The sequence below is a fragment of the Pogona vitticeps genome, chromosome 14, assembly GCF_051106095.1.
Source record: "Pogona vitticeps strain Pit_001003342236 chromosome 14, PviZW2.1, whole genome shotgun sequence".
In the NCBI taxonomy this organism is placed as follows: domain Eukaryota; kingdom Metazoa; phylum Chordata; class Lepidosauria; order Squamata; family Agamidae; genus Pogona; species Pogona vitticeps.
The window spans coordinates 19,020,915-19,041,530 of NC_135796.1; the positions used below are offsets into that span (position 1 = coordinate 19,020,915).

General features: G+C 47.2%; 1 protein-coding gene across 2 annotated transcripts in view; it reads right to left on the bottom strand.

Annotated features, from left to right (window-relative positions):
* CORO1C (coronin 1C) overlaps positions 1 to 20,616 on the bottom strand; it is a 34,184-nt gene extending 13,568 nt beyond the window's left edge. Inside the window, exons 1-2 of one of the 2 annotated variants that reach the window (XM_072983211.2) lie at positions 20,478 to 20,616; positions 4,697 to 4,896 (exon numbers count right to left, since the gene is read on the bottom strand). In XM_072983211.2, the coding sequence (XP_072839312.2) occupies positions 4,697 to 4,891 (195 nt within the window). In that variant the 5' untranslated portion in view covers positions 4,892 to 4,896; positions 20,478 to 20,616. Of the gene's footprint in view, positions 1 to 33; positions 143 to 4,696; positions 4,897 to 20,477 lie in introns of those variants that run through there. The other variant, XM_078381833.1, reaches the window with a different exon arrangement.

Below are 20,616 nucleotides of genomic sequence, written 5' to 3' on the forward strand. Positions count from 1 at the left end.
AGTTCGAGTGAAGTATTTCTGCTCGCTTCTCACCTCAATCCCTGGAACGGCAGGAGGAAGACGCAAACGCTGGATCCAACCCCTCCGGGCTCCTTCAAAGGCCCACCACCGCTTCTCCAGGATGCGGTTTCCCAAGGTTTTTATTTATTTTTTACACCATTTCCCTTTCCTCCTCCTCCTAAATACCTTTCTTTCTAAAATGCTTCACCTCAGGCCATAAAAGCGTCACAATGAATTATGCTGGCGTTTTGGCCCTGCCGACCCCTTTTACCACGAACTCTCTTAAATTTGCTGGAACCGGAAAAAAAAAATCCCCACTGCTGTTACGTAAGATCTTTCCTTACCCTGATAAAAGCAACGCTCAGTGAAAGCTAGGCCAACTTTCACCCTGAAATGCTAGTTTTCTACTTGCAGTGTATTCCCCCCCACACACACACAACGGAAGCACCCGCCCGTTTACAAAGGCTCCTGCTTGCAGTCGGAAGAGGTGGGATCAAAGAACAGATTTAACGCCCACCACAACCAGAAGGTCTCTTCCATCGTTTCCTGCGCAGTGCAATGAAAATTCAAAACCACCATGCATTGGCCTTTAAAAGGAGTTGGTGAAAGGAAAAAAATGTGAAGGAATTCCCCCACAACATCTGGGTTAACAAGGACAGTGTTTCAAGCCTTTAAACAAAAGTGGGGTGGTTTTTTTTTAATGGATTGTGGTGCCTTTACTGCTTTGAATGTGTTTTTGTTGTTGCTTTTGTTTACCATTTTGTTTTGTTTTCTGCTTGATCTTTTCCAGTATTTGTATACTCACTGTTTTCAGCTTTAAATATTGTCTTTTTATGATGCAAGGGGGCCTCGAGTCCCTTTTAAGGAGAAAGGCGGGGTAAAACAAAATACTTTAAGCAATTAAATACCATTGCACCCATAAACCTACAGTTCCACTTTGCTGGGATGGTTTCCCTTTTTCCTGGAATTTTTAGAAACGGCCAGGGCTTTCTATCTCCACCCACACGTAATTCTGCTAGAATTCTACGTCTTTGAGGGACAGTCCTCCGCACCGCTGCCAGTTCAGATGTTCCCCTGGGTATTTATTTTCCCAAAGTCCTCTTTTCACCTCGAGGTTAGAAGTTGTGTGTTTTGTCCTTTTTAACGGGTGTTCTTCGGAAAAGAAATGCAAACCACCCCCACCCCCACCACCCCTGCTTCTGTGCAATAAAATAAAAAGCAGCAAATTGCAAAGCGATTTACGGAGGTCTGAAGCCCAAGCCGTTAGAGGGCTTGCTGGAATTTGGGACACCCCTCCCTTCCGCTAAAGGGGGCGAAGCCAAGAAACCAAGCAGAAATGCCTTTAACAGCACTGGGCTTTCCTCTCCCCCCTCACCCCACCCTCCACCGTTTTGTGCCTTCAATTGCATCCATGCTCTAGGAAAGTGGGCCCTGCCAAGCCTTTCAGACAAGCCAGATAACCCTGCGAGATTAATTTTAAGCCTCCCACGCTCACGGCCATGCGGAGAAATTGCAAGAGAGAAAAGCGGGGCCAGGCGACGGAAATGTAAAGCAAAATTCCAGGGAGCAAGGAGTTAACCCTGCTTTTCCACTTGACTCAAAAGCCGCTTCTCTCCCTTCTTCTCCAACGCGGGAGCGCATATCCTCCGAGCTCAAAGTGGCCAATCCAAGCGAAGGGAGGGAAGGATTCGGGGTGGCTCCCAACCCAAAGCGCCCTGTTAATGGCCATATATGGTAAAAAAAACCACTGTCGGGAGGAGAGCCCGGGCAGCAGCGTGGACGGACGGACGGATGGGGGCTGATGTTGGGCACAGGAGTGGAACTGTGGCAGGAGCGTTTTTCCCCCTCCGGCTCCCCTGTGGCCACCCCGCGGGGGAGAGGCAGGTTCTGAAGGGACCAGGAGCCCTAATAAGCGTCTCAGTGCCAAACAGGGAAAGAAAAGAGAAGACGTAGAGATACAGGGGATGCAGAATAAGGCCCTCCTCCTTCACAAGAAAGCAGCAAAATCTCAATGAAAGCGCCTGCAAGCGACATGCAAACGGCTGGGGCGGCATCTGTATGCGTTCTGCTAGGAGGAGAGGATGTGGGTTCTGCTTTTTTGGAAAGGAAAATAAAAACGGCCACCCTACTGGCATGTCGTACAAGGTCAGGAGGGCCGGTGGTGGTCCGGTCCCTGAGGCACGGGGGGGGGGGGAGGGAGGAAGGGGGCACCAGTGAGCTCTCGCCGCATCCCTCCCCATTCAATCCAACAGGCATCCCGAAAGAAGTTTCGCTGGCCGAAGCACCCTCTGATTTTCGTGAGGCTCTCCGTCAGCCTCTTGCCCCCCCCCCAAAAAAATTGTTAGGCTTTATTTGAAAGCTCCCCCTTTCTGCTCTGAGGGCTTTATGCCTGGGGGGGGGCTGAGAGAGGCGGTCACCCAGATGGGGCTGAGAGGCAGCTAAGAGGAGATTTCTGTCCAGGATCATTGTGGGGCGCTCCCTCCCTCCCCGTAAAAAGAGCCATGATTTAGGAAGGAGGGAGGGAGGGAAGAGAGCTTCCTTGGCTGAGCAGCTGGACTCAGAGGCAGGCTAAAGCTTTATCAGAAAACCCTCTGGTTTCTGATGGAGGGCCACGCAGAGTGGCCTTTAACTGCGGGAGATGCTCGCCAAGTAACACTTAGCTTTTTCTGTGAGCCCTTTGTCCCATACAGACCGGCTAGATCTTTAACAACTCCAGAACCCTCCTTGTACAGAACTTATTTAACCAACCCCCTTGACTGTGGCCACCTTCATTCTCTCCGTCTACTGCCTCAGACCCTCGCTGGAGTCAGAACAGCCCCTGCCGGCAGGTATTGTCACACCTGAAATGGTCCGAAACGCCCGTGGCAGGAGAATCAGAGCTGAGCGCGATCCGTGGCTGTCCAACAGGGAGGACCAGCCGGAAGCATAAACGGTCCCGTTGCATATGAAACAACATCTCGTTGCGGGTTCTCCCCTGTGTTGGGCTCTTACTGAAGACTCCGAAGCCATCAGACGGAAGTTCAGAAGACGTTCCAAAGTGGAGGCAAGGTTTCAGAATCTAGCTAGCACCTCTGCTCAGAGCAACGAAGACCCCCGTCGTGTTACACCTCCTGCCTTCCAGGAGGAAAAGGAAAAATCTTGATGCCATCTTCCAGCTGCCCAGAAAGATGGCATCAAGAGGGGAAGCACACTTTGGTCTATGCCCATGGGACACAACACGCCAGCCACCGCTGGCAAGAATGCACCCTTTTTGACAAGATCATTCAACGGAAATCCAGGACAGATGCATCTTTAACATCAGTGCCTTTAAGGACATGCATTCTCAAACCACACAAATTGTTTCTTGACCGCCCTGTGAGAGCGAGGAGGCATCTTGTGGAAAGAGAATGTTCTCCCAGCAAACTAAGCAAAACTGAGCAAATCAGGCAAAAGTAGAGTAGAGAAAATAACAAGGATGGCTCTGCTGAGGTTTTTAACCCACCGACTTTTGTTTCTCAAAGTGAAAGGAACTATTTTTGCACCGAGATGGCTCACGTTGCAGAAACCATGACAAGGACAAAAAACAAAAAAACAAAAAAACTTGAGGTCCTCTCTCACTCATTGCCTGGAGGGGAGGACTCTTAACAACCTTAATGTGACCTGTTGCAAGAATGGAGAGCTTCACGGGCCCAGATTTCCCCGGCTGTCCCTCTGTTTTGAGAGGTGGGCCATAAACTCCCAAATTCCTGATAGCTGAGGAAGAGCTTGAAACCAACTTGCTTACAGCACCGTCTCCACCTCAGAAGCGAACCTGGCCTCCACCTCATCAGCCACGTGAATTTGGCACATTAATAACAGCATGTAAGTTTCTAACTCCCCACAAGAACATGATGCACAGCCTTGAAGAAGATGATTTATCACCGAAAGCTTGCTGCTCATTTTCTGGGATTTTTTTATACCCTTAATGGTCGATAAAAGTTCCCGCATATGTATTGTTTCCATGACCATCAGGCCTCTTCCTGATTTTTGGCAGGGGCTGTTCACACACCCCTGTTTTCTTTCACCTTCCTTAAGGAGGAACAAAAACCCAGGGATTCAGTTGAGCTCAACTGCAGATTCCACGCAAGAGAGAGACCCTCAAACGGGATCTCAGATCACACAGATAAAAGCTAGACACAGTCGTTCCATTTCACACAAATGACTAAACTCCAGGATGCAGTCTACCCTTGTTATTTTATTTCCCCTCCAACACACGTGTCAAGTACACAAACAAGGCCCATTCCAACATTCTGTAGCTATGGGGAAATAAAACTTTTAGGACTGTGTAAAAAGAGGGGGGTGGGCTTCAGGAGGAGAACATTACTTTAAATCCAATATACAAGTTTGAGAACCATCAGTTGGGGGGACGGGACACCCCGCTGTCTAAAATAGCAAAGTGATTGTTTTTCACTTTATCTTTTATTTATGTCATTTATTTACTTTCCCTGAAACCAGACTGCAACTTGTCAGATACAAGATGATTGCCATTAACCGTGACATCAGCAGCCACACAACTGGCTTCAAGCGGTCAAGGAACCTATCTGTCTACTTACAGGGTTTTTAATAAAAAGTTCTTCCAAAGGAAAGAAACGCCCAACGATGGGGCAGAGGAAAAGCATGATGATGATAACCCCTTTTTTTCCCTTTCTTCTTTAAAGAAGAGCTCACGCACACTTACCTTGTGTAACGGCAGAACCAGAAAGGCCCCACCGCCGCTGGCCTCGATGATGATGGCCACGAACTTGGGATTCACGGCGCAGAACGAGCTGTCCCAGGTCACGCGGGAGACCCTGATGTCATCGTAACACTGGTCGTTTTTCACCGCCTGACCGAACACGTGCCGAAACTTGCTCTGGCGTACCACTCGTCTCATTGTTTCTGGGGAGGAAGAGGAGAGAGGGGGGAATTCAGGCAACGGGCATGGAGGACGGGTTCCCCGGAGTCTTCCGCTCAAACAAGATGCAGGGCTTCTCCTGTTGTTCCACCCTCTAAACGACATCTGTTCCCCCCCCCGGTGTGTTCCCCCATCATCTTCCCACTGGGCAGCTCTTCACTGAAATGCAATCGACAGGAACCCCCACAACGGGGCGAAACCGTACTTTGAATACCCATTCACTTAGGGTGCAAGGGGACAGCTTTCTTCCCAGCTCTTGCAAGGACGGCATTTAATAAAGACGCAGAACGTCACTAGACTCGGCTCCTGTAAAAAAAAAAACCTGTGAAACGCATCTGCATCAGGCCCAAAACTGAGAAAAGAAGGTACGTCATGGCGTGGAATCCAAATGAGCAATATTGCTTTTCAGAGGGTAGGGTGGAGGGGGATCTGATGTGGATTGTCTGGAATATCTGATCATGTCTAACATCGTTCAGTCAGCATCGCCCATAAATCTGCTGGTTTTCATCCTCTTCCACCAGTAGATCTATGGGCGGTGCTGACTTAGGATGAAGGGAGCTATCTATCTATCTATCTATCTATCTATCTATCTATCTATCTATCTGTCTGTCTGTCTGTCTGTCTGTCTGTCTGTCTGTCTGTCTGTCATCTATCTATCTATCTATCTATCTATCTATCTATCTATCTATCTATCTATCTATCTATCTATCTATCTATCTATCTATCGTATTTTTCGCACCATAAGACGCACTTTTCCCCCACAAAACAGGGGGGGTGGAAAGTCTGTGCGTCTTATGGAGAGAAGAAAACAGGTTATATTTTCCTGTTTTCTTCTCCTAAAAAATTGGTGCGTCTTATGGAAAGGTGTGTCTTATGGAGCGAAAAATACGGTTATCTATCCATCTATCCATACATACATACATACCCCACCCATCTAGACACAAGTCTACTCTGGGCGGCTTACATCCATGTGGTCCCTTACGCCCGGTCACCGCCACGGTCTAACAGGCAAATAATTGAAGAATCCACCCAACCATACTGGACTAGTTAGCAGACCAAGAGGAGAAGCACAGAACATAGGATGTTGCTCTCCCATTCACTTAAGTAGAACGGCACAAAATTTCCAGCGACAACCAGCAAAGGTCAAAGCACACGGGCAGGGATAGGCGGCAAAGACTACAGAAAGGGCCAGTCAGCGCCTCGGTTTCTCCTTAGGATGTGCTCCGTGACAGACCGCACTGCTTGCAAGCAAGGGTTAAGGAAACCTGCTTAATGCTCAGTTTTTCCTTCCGATTTCCTCTGTGCCATCTGCACGTCGACCCAAACGGAGGAAACCTTTAAGGAGACCTGTTTTTGTAAAGTTTAGGGGGAGAGAAGTTACTGGTCTGTAGAACTCCAGTGAGGAAGAATATGAATCAGCTGAGCCAACGTCTTCTCAGAAAGCAGAAAAAAAGAACAGATAATGAGGAACTACGGAGCCAGAAAAGGTCACCGTCTGACTCCGTCCGTCAATAAAAGAAATGATTGATCGTTTCGCTGGCTCCTGACAAAACCTTGGTGTTCTTGACAGCGTCATAAAAACGTGGTTTTGAGCTCTAAACGACCCAGGGTTCAAAAAAAAAGGGAGAAAAAAGACTGCCCTGCCTAGGAGCTACTGGAAACTGAAAAAAAAATATAGGTAGACAGAACATGAAGACAGAATAAGGTTATCACATTCACTTCAGGCAATAAAAACGGGACAGAGCCACCCTGCTGACCACTGTGAAAGTCGTCCTGGAGAAGCAACTGCCTCACCCACAGAAAATAAAATGTGCAGGCCTTACAAAATGATGGGACAAGGATTGTGAAACTTTCTACAGAAGCTGGCCAGGGGTGCAAATTCTGGGGAACAGAGTGCCTGCTGCAGTACAGTGGACCGTCTGTTCACCTGGGAGTAGAGGAAGGGAGACCACCAGCTGGTTCCGGTGGGGGGGGGAGCCTGACAGCTGTCAGGGGGGGGCCTGATGTTCATTTAGCAGTGACCTGAATGGGAGTTCAAGACCACGATGCAGAAGTGAAAAGACTCCATCTATCTTATTCCAAGAGTTTTCAGCAATCCAGTGAGTTGGTGTCCTTTTTTTAAAAAAAAAGAAAAGAAAAATTGAATTACTGAGATTTTTTCTACAAGAAGCAGGACAGATGGCTCGTCAGCACTAAAAACAAGTAAAAAAAATTAAGAGGAAGAAAAAGGAGAAGCAGACTTCATCATCCACAAGCACAACTATTAAAAGGTTATGAGTCTTACTTCTCTCCTGAAAACTACTCCATTATGACAGGGTCTGGTCATTTCTGCCTCAGACATCGTTTCCTTGCATGCTTTTAAACAAGAGGAGTCTTTTTTTAAAAAAGTAGATTATGGATTCCTTTGAGAATGTTAGAAAGACACTTCCCCGTTTTCTAAGAGGTTTGTGTTACAGCAGCTGCAGCAAGGAAAACAGCGCTTTCCATGTGTTCTGGACTACAACACCCATCATCCCACGCCCACGGCTAGGGCCGATGGAAGTTGTAACTGATTTTTCTGGAAGCCACAACGTTGCCCTTCTCCAGGCAAACACCCCACATGCGCCGTAAGTCAAGGATCCAAGCATACATCCGGACCCACAGACGCAATGGCCCTTAACGATGATGCTGTTACAACAACTGACCTTTGAATTAACCCCAACCATGGGCACCTTCCTTTACAACCTATGAAAAAGAAACGTCCTCTTGCCAGAAGGAATTTATACTCTTAAAAAACCAGACACGGAAGGGACACACAACGGAGACTGAGCAAATGTCTATTTACACACGTTTAGGCGGCGTGCCGTAGCAGACAGAGTGACGGACTGTCACTCCAGAGTGACAGTTCGGGTTCAAATTCCCAAAGTCTTGTGTTTTTTGTGTTGGATTTTTTTTTAAAAAAAGTGAGTTTTGAGGAACAAGTTGGAGGAACGGTAGCTGCCCTTCCCTCTACGCAGAAGATCAGGAGTGGGGCGGGAACGTTTGGGGTCTCTCTCGGAGAAATCTGAGCACCTTCCGGACCCAATCTATCATTCCCGGGTGCTCCCGCATTCACGTCTTGCGCTGGAGGAGGAGGAGGACGAAGGCCACCGTGGGAAAAGAAGGCCCCGGTACGATCCAGCCTCCTGGTTCTTCTCCCAAAGGAGGGATGTTACTTTTCCACGCTTCGGCTGCCACCCGAAAACCCTGCGGTGTTGCAACAAGGCACGGCAGGAATTTCATCCGCTCGGCTCTTCTCCTTCTCAATCCCGTCACACACCCACGGAACAGGTATCGCCTCTCTGTGCTGCAAGAGCCTCCAGGATCCGGCCCTCGCCTTCTGAGTGGCCCGGTGAGTCAGAGATGCCTATGTTTTCTCACCGTGCAAAGACAGGCCCTCCTCCGCTACTTGGGCCACTGAGTTTTCACTGCAAGCCTTGCAAGAACATCCAGGGTTTAGATTTCCTCCCACGTGCTTTGCCAAAAGTGACGGAAACCTGACGTTTTCCGACCAACTGAGTTTGAAATGCAGACGGGCCACAACAGCAAGGCGAAACATTCATGCCGAAACTTCACTGTGGAAGGAGGGTTGGTTTTTTTTTTTTTCTCCTAATGGACTGCTGCGACTTGTTGCTTCGGATCTGTTTTCGGTGTGCCGATCTTGTTTACCATTTTCAGTGCGATATTGGCCTCCTTTTAATAAGTGTGTACTTGTTTTTAAGCTTTTAACTTTTAAACATTTGGAGAGCTGACGGTCCAAAACCACTGGCCCAAGGAACACTCACACGACGGAGGTTTATCTATTACATGTTTAGGTGTGTGCCTAAAACTTAAAGTGGTGTAAAATCACCCTAATGCATTATCTCCCCAATGCATTATATTTTTAGAATGCTATTTCTGCATGGGTTTTTTTTTTAAACCATGCAGGTAAGACAGAGGTGGCATGGCTGAATAGGCGTCATTCCCAATAATGGAGGAGTGATCTACAAATTACAAGCAAAACTAACATTCATATTTTGCTCTCTCTTTCTGTACAGTGCATACACACACACACACACACACACACACACACACACACACACACACACACACACACACCCCATCACCATGCTAGGCTTCTGTGCTATGTGACTGAATAATTCCCAGCAGAAACTATGAACGCACACATGCTTCACAGCTTCTCCAAGTGTTTCGTTTCCGTAGCCGACGGAATGATTCTTGGCTCTGGATCACAGCCATTTTTATTTGGCTCTTTTTCAAAACAAAAAGAGATGGGGGGGCGGGTGGAGACGAGGAAGGGGGGGGAAATGATGGATCCCCTGCAACCGATCCAATAAAACGTTCGGATGAAGAATTAAGCAAGGCTTACCTTGTGCCTGAAAGCAAAGGAGGCTTTTCAGCCTCCATTTAAAGACAATTTTCTAAACTAATTATGCTTCTTAAGTTGCAAAACACACACTCTTTTTTTCCCTCGCCCCCCCTTACCATAAAAAAGGAAGGAAGCAGAGATTTGGAAAAACAGCTGATTCCAAAATGGCTACCGGATTCCTTTCTCACTGTTATCAAGATGAGCGAGATAAAGGATGACAGAAGGGAGGATAAATTATTACCTGGGCTACAGAAAGGTGGTTGGTTGGTTTTTTTTTAAAGGAAGCTGGGCAAGAGCAAAAAAGGGAGATGGGCAAGAATCACCCTCTTTTAAAGCCGATTTTTGGTGGGACCAGCAAATCCAAAGTCTTCTGCAGCTTCATTATACCAAAAGGTTAGTTTCACCTCTCCTTGATCCCACTTGGGAAGGTTAAAAAAATAAAACAGCCAACCATGCTTTGTGCATTTCGAAACTTACGCTAATAAGAGACACAAAGCAGATTTTTAAAAAATGGCACCAACGATGAGTTCATTCAACGATTCTTTCGCTAAAGAAAGAAAGCAGAAGCGACTTCGCCAGATGCGATGGAATACTTTTTGCGCAGGCCCACCTAAAACCTGCCGCTTTTCTCCCAACAGAAACCTTAGGCCACACTATCATCATCATCATCTCACTACTGCCGAGGTGGAAGCGAGCCTACAGATCTTCAAGTCCAGCCCCTCTCAAGAAGGCACGGGGCATGGGGTGGGGATTGAACTCCCAACCTCTTGATCAACCTGTTCCGGCTGCTGCCCGAGACCGGGAACGTAGGAAGGATGGCAGGCGGCATTAAAGGTGGGGTGGATGCCTTCAGCTGGGCACGGCTGCCTTGATAGCAATGGAGTCCTAATCAGCCATGTGTTTACTCTTAAAAGCTTTTTTAAAAAACAGGCAAGGGAACGCCGGAGTACGTGCTCCTTACGTAGAAAGACAAGCTAAAACAGGAAAGTAAGTGTCGGGAGGAAAAGAGATGACTGGCTGACCAATTTGGGAGACTTGTTTAGGTGCAGGAGAACATCGAACCGCTGAAGCCAAAATCCAACTGGCCGTGGTGACCTCTGACCTCTTGGCTGGAAGGGACGAGTGACATTTCAGCCCTGGACAGCGATGAAAGGAGACATGGGAGGAGAATCTCCGACAGCGTGCACAAGGCGTGTAACGTTTACGGAACGGGGGCTCCAAATCTGAGTCCCCGTAACATTTTTAGACAACAACAACAACAATTTGGCAACTATTCTTTCTGCTAGCACAAGGCTCCGGGAGTTTTCGGTTCAGGAATGCAGAAGATTTGGGATCGGTCACAATGGAAAGGGCTGCTGTTCTAACCCATGAGACAGACAGAGAGAGAGAGAGAGAGAGAGAAATGGGGAAGGAGGGTAACAAGGATGATTTGTCGTGTCACAAGAATCTTAGAGACTGAGAAGGGTCATCATCATGCCTCCGTTTTGAGCAGGTCTCCAAGCTGAGGGACACAACCATGAAGCTGTCAACACCTACCGGCACAAATCTTATTAAACACCGGAAACCTAGCAAGAGCTAGGAGAAAAACTGGTCTTAGCATCTTCCACAGCCCATCGCAACAAGGTGCCAATCACGAGAAACAGGCGCAAAGGTTAAGCAAACACATCCCTTCTCACCTCTGATGAGGCCGTTTGGAAGTTAATCAACGTCTGTTTTATGAAGTACGCTCACAAGACGCGACTGAAGCTACGATTACGCTGGCTAGAGGCTTAGCTTAAAACGTACTATGCAGAAGTACTAAACTTTTAAGACATATTAATAGAAACAGGCTAACTGAGGTCTATCCTAAATCCTAAGGGACCAGACCCAGATTGCATGATTAAGACATGCAGGGGCGTTTTGCTTTCTTGAGAAGTTATAACTTTTAATTTGGGGTAGGATATCAGCCACACATCCCGTTATGTAGCCTGATGTGAATTCGTTAAGATTTGGTTGGTTTTAGACCCATGCTTCCCAATCTTGGGTCCGCCAGATGTTCTCGGACTGCAACTCCCAGATATCTTGGCCAGCGCAACTAGTGGTGAAGCCTTCTGGGAGTTGTAGTCCAAGAACACCTGGTTCCCCAAGGTTGGGATCCACAATTTGAGAATAACGACCTGCAGAAGACCAGGTGACTAGTTTATCCCAGCCGTCTTCTCTGTTTAAGGGCAACAAGGCGCACAATAAGGGGCAGACTGGATGCTTTGTGGCTTTCTAAGCAGAAAGATCCAGAATCAGAACTCGGATCTAAGACAGAATCCTGTCTTCCTTCCTTCACGTACAACTCAAGATAGGAACACCCTGCCAAGGGAGGGGGAAAAAAATAAATAAATCTCAGGATTCAAAGCAAGAGACAGGTATGCAGATAAAAATGCCTTTTCTGCACTTCTTGCTTTCCACCGGTGACCTAGTTTTCTTATCACTGCAAGAAGGTTAATAAAGCAGAAAGGAGGTCCCCTTCCGTCCCTTACTTTGCTTTTCCAACGCCATGGGCAAGCCTCTCCCAAATTTATTTCTTACAGTAATGTCACACTATGATGTTACGTCACTCAGCGATGCATTAAGTGCTAGCCTTAATTTTCCTCACGAGATGCATCAGAAATATTTCAGGAGATGAAGAATAACCCCTTATACACAAGCAAGTTCAGTCTGAAAGCGGGCCAGCCCGAACTGAGCCAAAGTTTCAGCATTTCGACATTAATCACTGGTAACCATAGCGGGTGGAGCAGGATAAACATTTTGAATCTAGGTATGTGTTGTTGTTTTTTCTGGCGAGACTGCTGGACCAAGATTTGGGATACACAGGTCAAAATCTTCAGGCAGCCATAAGACGTCCGAGTTGACCTCTGGCTAGGTAGGGGCTACGTTTCACCTGCCTAACTTACTGAGCAGCTAGCTGCAAGAACAATAATAATGGGGATGATGGCCCCACGTGTATTTTGGAGACTGGGCAGGATGTAAACACAATGAATAAATAAACGGTATGTGTGTGTGGTCTATAAAACCACTGTCTCGGTCTATAAAAGATTCTGTTTAAAATAAGTAGCCATCGTCCTTCACATCTGTGAAATGCAATTTTTATATTGAACGGTTGCAAGAGAGCGTGTCTGAGATTGAAGAAAATAGGAATCTGCTTTGCAGAACCCCCGGACCATCCTCTTCCCCACCAGCTCCTCTCTAAGTTAACCATCCTGAGAAGCAGAGGATTGAAAAGCTGAACTTCTGCATGCAACGCTCTGCGTGGCACAGCCCTTCAAGAAAAACCACCAAGTTAGAAAATGGGTTGAATCTCCTGGAATTGTGCAGAATATTCACTTCTCCGATCCTGCAGTGCCAACTCGCACACCATTTTAAAACCTCAACCTCCTCCGTCTTGCGCTCGGCAGCCCTAACAGGCAACCAGGAATGGCCAAGCAGATCAACGCAGCCACTGACATTTAGCGATTTCCATCTAATTCTACCTCAAATCCCTTACTTGTGGTACCAATTACAGCCTGTCCAACATCTGCTTTAACAAACGCTTTTGAGATCAGACACACTTCCTCTCCGGGTACAGATGTTCTTTATCGTCCAAGCTTTATCCCTTTTCATCCCAGAATCGCGATCCAGAGCTACTGAAGAACAATATCGTTAACGGGAAGTGTCTGCGGAGCATGCGTCTGAGCACGGATTAGTCTAAGATTAAGCACATTTGCAGGATGCAAAGAAAAAAAGTAGAAGGGAGTAGAAGAGGAAATTCTAAGTACATTTGCAGTTGTTCCGAACGCTCCTCTGCCTTGCGTCTTAAGACGCCAGAGCTAGCATAACCCTAATAATAACAAAAACATATCTGACGCGAAGGTGAGTCCACGGAAGTGGGTGGAGAAGCTAAGGTAATGCTGCTTTTTTAACCCACAGCTCCTCAAACTTCACAATGATTTTTTTTTAATTTTTGCAAAGGAAGCAGATGATTAAATGAACCATTCCTAGCGGATGGCCATGCCTTTCTGCATGACAGTCAGAACTCTTTGCCGTTCTATTTATTTATTTGAAATATTTTTAACCCACCTTTCTCCTTAAAAAGGAACCAAGGTGGCTTACGACAACTAAAAAGATGGTATTCGAGATTAGCAACTATAAGTATACAATACTAAAAGAATCAATGAATACAATACCAAAAAAAAAAAGGGGCGAAGCAACACCAAAACACATTCAAACCAGCAAGGCACAACCATCCATTAAATAAACAAAAACAAAAACACAACCTACTTGACAGCCATTGACTCAGGGAAAATCTGCCTGAAGAGAAAGGTCTCTGCTTGTGGAAGGACAGCGAAGATGGAGCCCGGCTGGCCTCCAGTGGGAGGGAGTTCCAGAGTCTGGGAGCAGCCACAGAGAAGGCCCTCTCCTGTGTCCCACCACCACCACCACCACACACATCTGTGAAGGGGGTGGGACCAAGGAAATGCCTCTCCTCTCCTAATACCCAATCATGTCTATAAAGGGAGCCACAGTCCTTGAGACAGCATGGATCCAAGCCATTTAGGGCTTTATAGGAGAGAACCATCACTCTGAATTCTGCCTGGAAATAGATCGCTGTAACAAGGGGGTTGTGTGGTCCAGCCTCACGCAGGCCGTTTCCTGCAGAGAACCACAAAGGGGACTTATTCTTGACTTCAGAACTGGCAAGGCCATTCTTGAGTGGATGATTTCCAAGCTGCATTCTTCACGTTTTAATAAGAGAAAAGGTGCTACCTCCAGCCCTGTAAAGAGCGAATGGTCTTCAAGGTTATAACCCTGACCAGCCTCTCGTATAATATTTCCACATCCAGAGCTCCAACTATACAAGATGCCATAGCCATCTGAGAAGGTGCTGGTGGCGCGCCCGGTCCTGCGTGGACAGCATCTTCACCAGATCCACAGAAACAGTTTTCATACCCGGTGCAAAGCGTGTGTAAATGTTGAACAGAATACGCCCCCCCCCGGATTGTAGCATTTCACAAACTGCACCACAGGTTCCCAAATACAAGGAAGGGGTGGAGCTTTCCAAAATCAATAAATAGAATACAGTATTCATTCCTCTATCAAATACCTCTACAGTCAAATATTGGGAAAGTAATTCCATTAGGCCAACTCTCAACTGAAAATACGGCTGTTTTCATAGCTGTTTGTAAGATGGCAGCAAAAACTCAGATAAACTATCATCGTGAAAAGAAAAAATATGCATGATTTTGAAGGATACTTCTAATATTTAAACAGGTATAGCAACACAACCGTGTGTTTAAGATCACTTTTTGCTAGAATTATATTACTAAAACATTGATATTAAGAGAAGTATTCCTTATCAGTTAGACATTTAAGGAAAAAGCAGAAGGAATGCTACTACGGACAGCAAACTTAACCCATTCTCTGGACCAAGAAATACTTCACTGAGGTCTAAGTGGACGACGGTTCAGTCAGCGCATCTTGACCCTCGGGATTGTGCATCCCCCTCCCTCTCCCGTGTTTGGAAGTACTTATCTCCTGCTAATCTCTCGGGAGTATTAATTACATCCCCTGTAATCCGTCTAGGTTATCCATGTCAGGAATGTGTATAAGACCCACGTCCAATTTCTGGCAGGGTTCAAGACACCATGGTGAAACCTGTTGATATACAGGGCTATGGCAGGGCTTGAAAACTGGGTGGGTGAGTTATTCCACGCTCATGACGGAGCCGTTATACATTGATCATTGCAGGTCACTTAGCCAAAATGCTGCAAATACCATTTCTTCCCCAAAAGTCCAGGGATTTATGGATGAGCTCTTAAGGGTTAGGGGGTGTTTGGTTCGTTTGTCTGGAGCGCCGCTATGCAAATTAAGGCGGCTTTAACTTCTCTTACGGAGCAAAAGGATCCATCCCAGCATTTCCCCGATTCGCTTCTTAGACACCTGTTTACACCCCACTTTAATCGGTTTAAGGCTCCTTGCTCGCATCATTTTAATTTCATTGCTATTCCTCCTTAAATGGAATTACAGGGCGAGGGGATGAAGGAAAGGGAAAACTAATTACATTACAAGAGATGATGACGGTCCCTGGACAATTGTCAAAATGAACTCTCAGGTTGCAAGACACTGTAGGCCAGTTAAAAAGATGTTTTAAGAACCTTTCTTAACAGATGGATCCTTTGCCCACACACACACACACACACCCTGGGAGGATTCCCACGGCTGTTATGAATGCTTTCCCTTGCAGCATACATGCCCAGAGAATGTTATTATATACAGATAAGAGTCAAGCCGGCTTTGTAGCTCATTAAATGCAGATGGCCAGTTCCTAGTGGCAGAGCAAACACCGTTTCCCATCTTAATTTTAGACAATTTCTCCCGCCACCCTGTGGTGACAGCTTTCAAAAGTCACCGCGACTCAAAAACAATAGCATTCTCATTTGTCCGCCTCCGTACTTCTCGTCTTGCCAAAGATTACGGATCCTGTTGAAATTCAAGCAGGGCTCCTTGTGCGGCAAGGAAATTTTCTTCTAATTTAAGTCTTCTGCATAAATCTTTCCAACCCCAGCAGCGAAACAAGTCTGCTCCCTTTGCTACCAGTGAATGCCAACTGCTTCCTAAGTAGAAACAGCATGCAACCGAGAGGTAACCCTGAGGTGGATTCGCAATGGCGAAATTCAACGACCGAAATATTAAGGTTCTCGAAGGACCCTGTAAACTTGGTTCCGTGAACAAGACGAGGTACATCAAACCAATGCATTCTTGCTTCTTCAGAAAAACTACAATTCCCAGGACTGCCTACAGAAAATCATAACACATAACCTTCTTTCCTGCCAGTTTACATTTGCAAAGGGCCTATCATCGCCAGAGCCCCCAACAGGCCAGACAAGAGTGTTCTGGAATGGTACAGGCCACGACATGCCCGATTCCCTAAACTCAGCACCTGCCACAAAGCAATCAATCCGGCTTCTGTTGGGAGCTATATACAGTTCGGTTTTGCAGCAATTGGGAGTCCAACGAGATTATTTTCATGTTGACAGAAGTGCATGATGATTTAAGCCATGCTTTAAACGCAAGCCCTCTTAACGTCATCCAGGCCAAATTGGCATGTCCTTCTGCAATGAACCATTTAAGAAAGTGATTATTAATATCCCCATTTTTTTACATGCGTGCAATAAACAAGCAATTATTAAGCATCATTGCTCCCTCCTTCTGTTCCAGCAGCCTCCATCTCTCTGGGACTCCAGATCTGCTTTCCAGAACCACCCCGTTTCATCACAGCGACATCCGCTCCCTGTCTCGTGCTTGGAGAAGGTCCCAGACATGACAGATGCAGTAAGCATGAAGATTCAACTTGGGGAAAAAAAAAACCCAATGATGTTTGAAAAGGCACTTCCAACAAAAGGCAGAACAATCCCAGCCCGGTTGTGTACAAAGGAGCACAAACGCTGATTACAGCTCTCTCCGCCTTCGAGTTGACAGACAGCCATTAAAATTTTGCCATTATAAAGCAGGACAGGAAAACAAACACACAGGGGCCGTCTGTGTATTCCAAATGTCAGAGCCTTAACCATCAAGGGACTGATCTTTTACCTCTGGTAAACACAACCTTTGGTAAACATGATGTCACCAGTTATCATGAACTTTCTTTAGCTACACAAAGGAAAAAGAAGCTCACTCAGCCTTCTTCAACCAGGTGACTGACGGACGCCATGAACTACAATCCCCATCACCCCCCCCCAAGAGTGCACCGGCCACACACACTACATGGGGGCACCACAAAGAAAGAGGGGAGCAGGGTGTTGAACGTTGATCTAAGCCCACTTGCAATCCAACACACTAATGTGTTTTTTTCCTCTCCTCATGCGTGCTATCCAGTCCTCTCCTGGCGGTTTCCTTCCTCCTCCACGCCTGCATTTCTTGCCTCAACCTCATCGTTCGTATTCTACCTGTTTGTATCCTCAACCCAACCGATTTATTCCACCTATGAACATGCAGACACAAAGTTATGGAGGAGAACACCTTGGCCCTGGGACACAATTAAAAAAAAGGGGGTGAAAGCAGCCAAGCAAAAATAAATATGGAACTGGAAACTACCACAGAGGTAGACGGAGAGATCAGTTTAGGCTTATGCTGAGATGCCAAGCCAAGAAGCGCTTCCACCGAGAATTACCACTAGCCTTATCATTTATTTCAAGCCGTTGACAAACAGGGCAGGGTAACAACCGAACAGCCCTTGCAGGCACGACACTGGCGAGTGGGAAGCTGGAGGAAAAGAAACCGGATGAACATTAAAAAGGGAAACCGACGTACAGTACACAGGCTTGCAAAAGCACCAGTAAGTGTGTTTAAAACTGCATTCCCAGGGGTCTTCCCACACCCTCCCCGGATCTATCAGCAAGAGGGAAAGTGTGTTTGGCTGGAGGATTCTCAACTATATAGAAGTGACTAATGCCTATCTCTTCCCCCCCCCATCACCACCACCTTCTTGCGTGTGTACACAGCCAACAATTTGAAGAAGAAAGGAAATGTCTTTCCATCCCACGCAGAAGGAGCACCTCATAGGATTCCTTAGGTGTGACCTGTGGGGAGCGAGTTTCTTCCTCCACCAACGGTTTCACACGAGACACAACTTTGCCCGCCACGGAAGGGAAAGGCTTGACGGTTTGTGGGTCCGGGAAGGAAGGAGGGGACAGAGAAAGGCTGCTGGTGCCCTCTCCGAAACGCTGCCCATCTCCTTCCTCGGCGGCCTGCTCCTGCGTTGAGACCGACTGGGTCATCACCCTGGCGGGAGAGGCGCCTCCTTACCAAACCCTCCCTGCCCCTCATGGGAAAAAGGTGGTGCTATACACCCCAAGAGTCAGAAAGAGACTATGGAGTTGGGTGCGAATCCTTCCATCTGGGGGGGGGGGGTAGGTGAGAATCTCCCGTCTCTCCCTTGCTGGATGACTCACAGGAAACAAGCCTCGTGAAGCCATTTCATTTCAGCACTCTTTCCCCTTTAAAATCCCTGCTCTCACTTCCTTTATCCCATTGTTATTTCCCAGGGCCTTGCTCTTTGCTAATGAAAAAGCTGCAAAGGGAAAAAAGAAAGAAAAAAAGAAACACACACACACACACATACAGAGACACAGCTTCCCTGGCTGGGAAGCCTGCATTCCTTGAGCATTTGTTTCCCGGTAGACCTTATCTCCCCCTCCTCCTCCTCACCCCACCCCTGAGAGGGGGAGGAACACTCTTCCTCCGATCCCCACCCAAGTGCCAGGAACACCTGCGCGCCCAGGTCAGGCCGGTGAGCCAGTTTGCCAGTGTCTGGATCCGCCCCTCTCTCAGCCCGATCTCCTCGCCACACCCTGCCTCTTCCATGCAACGTATCCCAGGTTCCTTCTCCCTTCCAATGCTCAGTGGCATCCAGAAACACAGAGGAAAAACCCACAGAATTCCCCCCCCCCAAGATCTGGGAGAGGGAGCCGGTTGGAAATACCCCATTCCTGCCAGTCCCATACTGGCATGGGAGATCCACCACCTTTCCTGCCAAACCAAGCCCTCCAGACTCCCCCCCCCCAACTACAGTCACCCCACATGCCCTCTCTTCTTCCTTCCCTGGCATGCTCTCTCTCGCTCATGATGCCATGCTGCCCGTAGCGTGTCAACTCCAACCATCTTAGCCCAAGAGGCCACCCCCCCCACCCCGCCCGGTCTTTGCAAATTCACCCTCAACAAGTATTCAATTCCAACGGGTATGTGTCTTTTGCCCCGTTATTTATCCCTTCTCTTCTGTTTTCCTCCACCAGATCTTTTCTATGCATTCAAAATGACACAGTTTCCCTTTTAGACTCCATTTAAAATGTGATTTTTTTAAAAAAAATTGCTGTGAGAGCTCTTTTCTATAGCAGGATTAGGTAAAAACCACCACTTGCTCCAATCTACATTCACAAGCCTGTTGGCCTGCCTTCTCTCCAGATTTTAAACCTGACACCTCAGTCTCTCACCTGTTCTCTGCATAATATCGCCATACATGTGACAGACAGATTTCCTGAAAACACACATGCCTTTAAAACACACACACACAAAACAGGGCAAACACACATGCCCATTACAATTGCATACCCTCATCCAGTGCCTTTTGAAAATGGTGTTTATTTGCATTATAATGATTTTTGCAGGAGTGTGTCACAGTAGAATTAAAGCTAATAATAATAAAAAAGGGGGAAACACAATAATGGTAATTTCAATCTCAGGTCGATCAGACCCAGTGAAAATCAACAGGATTTGCAACTCCCTGCTTATGTAAGCCTCATCGGGTTTTTTTCCATGGGTCTACTCTCATTGACACTGAGCCCTAAAGCAAGGCAACCTTTAACACCCATGAGCATTAATTAAAAAAAATAGAAATAAAATTAATCCTGTCGGCTATAAAAGCAAATTTCCAAAATGCATGCTGGGGCAACACTTTTAATGAGGCCAACCAGAGATTAAAAACCAATACAGTAAAGAAAAAGAGGAATCTCTGGAGATCCTGACGACCCAGAAAGGCAGAAAAAGGGCTCCGGATCAGAGCAAATAGGAAAGAGGAGAAAATGTAAGGACCCGAAGCAGCAGCAGCCTCTGCAAAAAAAAAAAAAAAAAGCAGGGTCCAAAGGAAGAATGACACTGAAAACATCATCATCCTCTCCCTTGAAGGTGCCACATGTCCCTGCCTCTCCCCCTTTTGTTTTGTCTCTGTAGCTGTTGGGGGCAGAAAGATGGACGTTCGGAGGGGAAAAAAAAATAATTTTTTATTATTTATTTATCCTGACTGACTTAATAGACACTTATAAATGAAGGTAACAGATTCCCATCAACCTACCTTACAAGGAGCCCAGCCTGTGTGTGTGTGAGAGAGATCACCCTCCCCTAATTAAAAAAAAATACTATATATATAGAGATATACAATATGCATGCATAACACACACCCCCACCGGCCACAGCTCCATTGGAGAGTCGTTACTGCATATATTTTGCAAAAATCCATCCAGGGGCGGTGGTGGTGTGAGGGGGCTGCCCTCTTTGGGCCCTGCGCCCCCCCCTGCCCCGCGGCCCCCACCCCGGGCTAGGCTTTTTTGGGGGGGGTTCTCCCTTCTCTCGCCCCTCTCCCCGAAGTCCTTCCCCCCCCCCCCCGCTGCTTCGCCTTGCCTCGCCTTCTGCCTCGCCCGGCCGCCTCTCCCTCCGCCGCCTCAACGCCGCCTCCTGCCGCCACCACCGCCTGCTCCGGACTGACTGGCCGACACGCGCGCCGACCGGCCGCCAGGGGGCGGGGGGCGTGGCCAAAGCC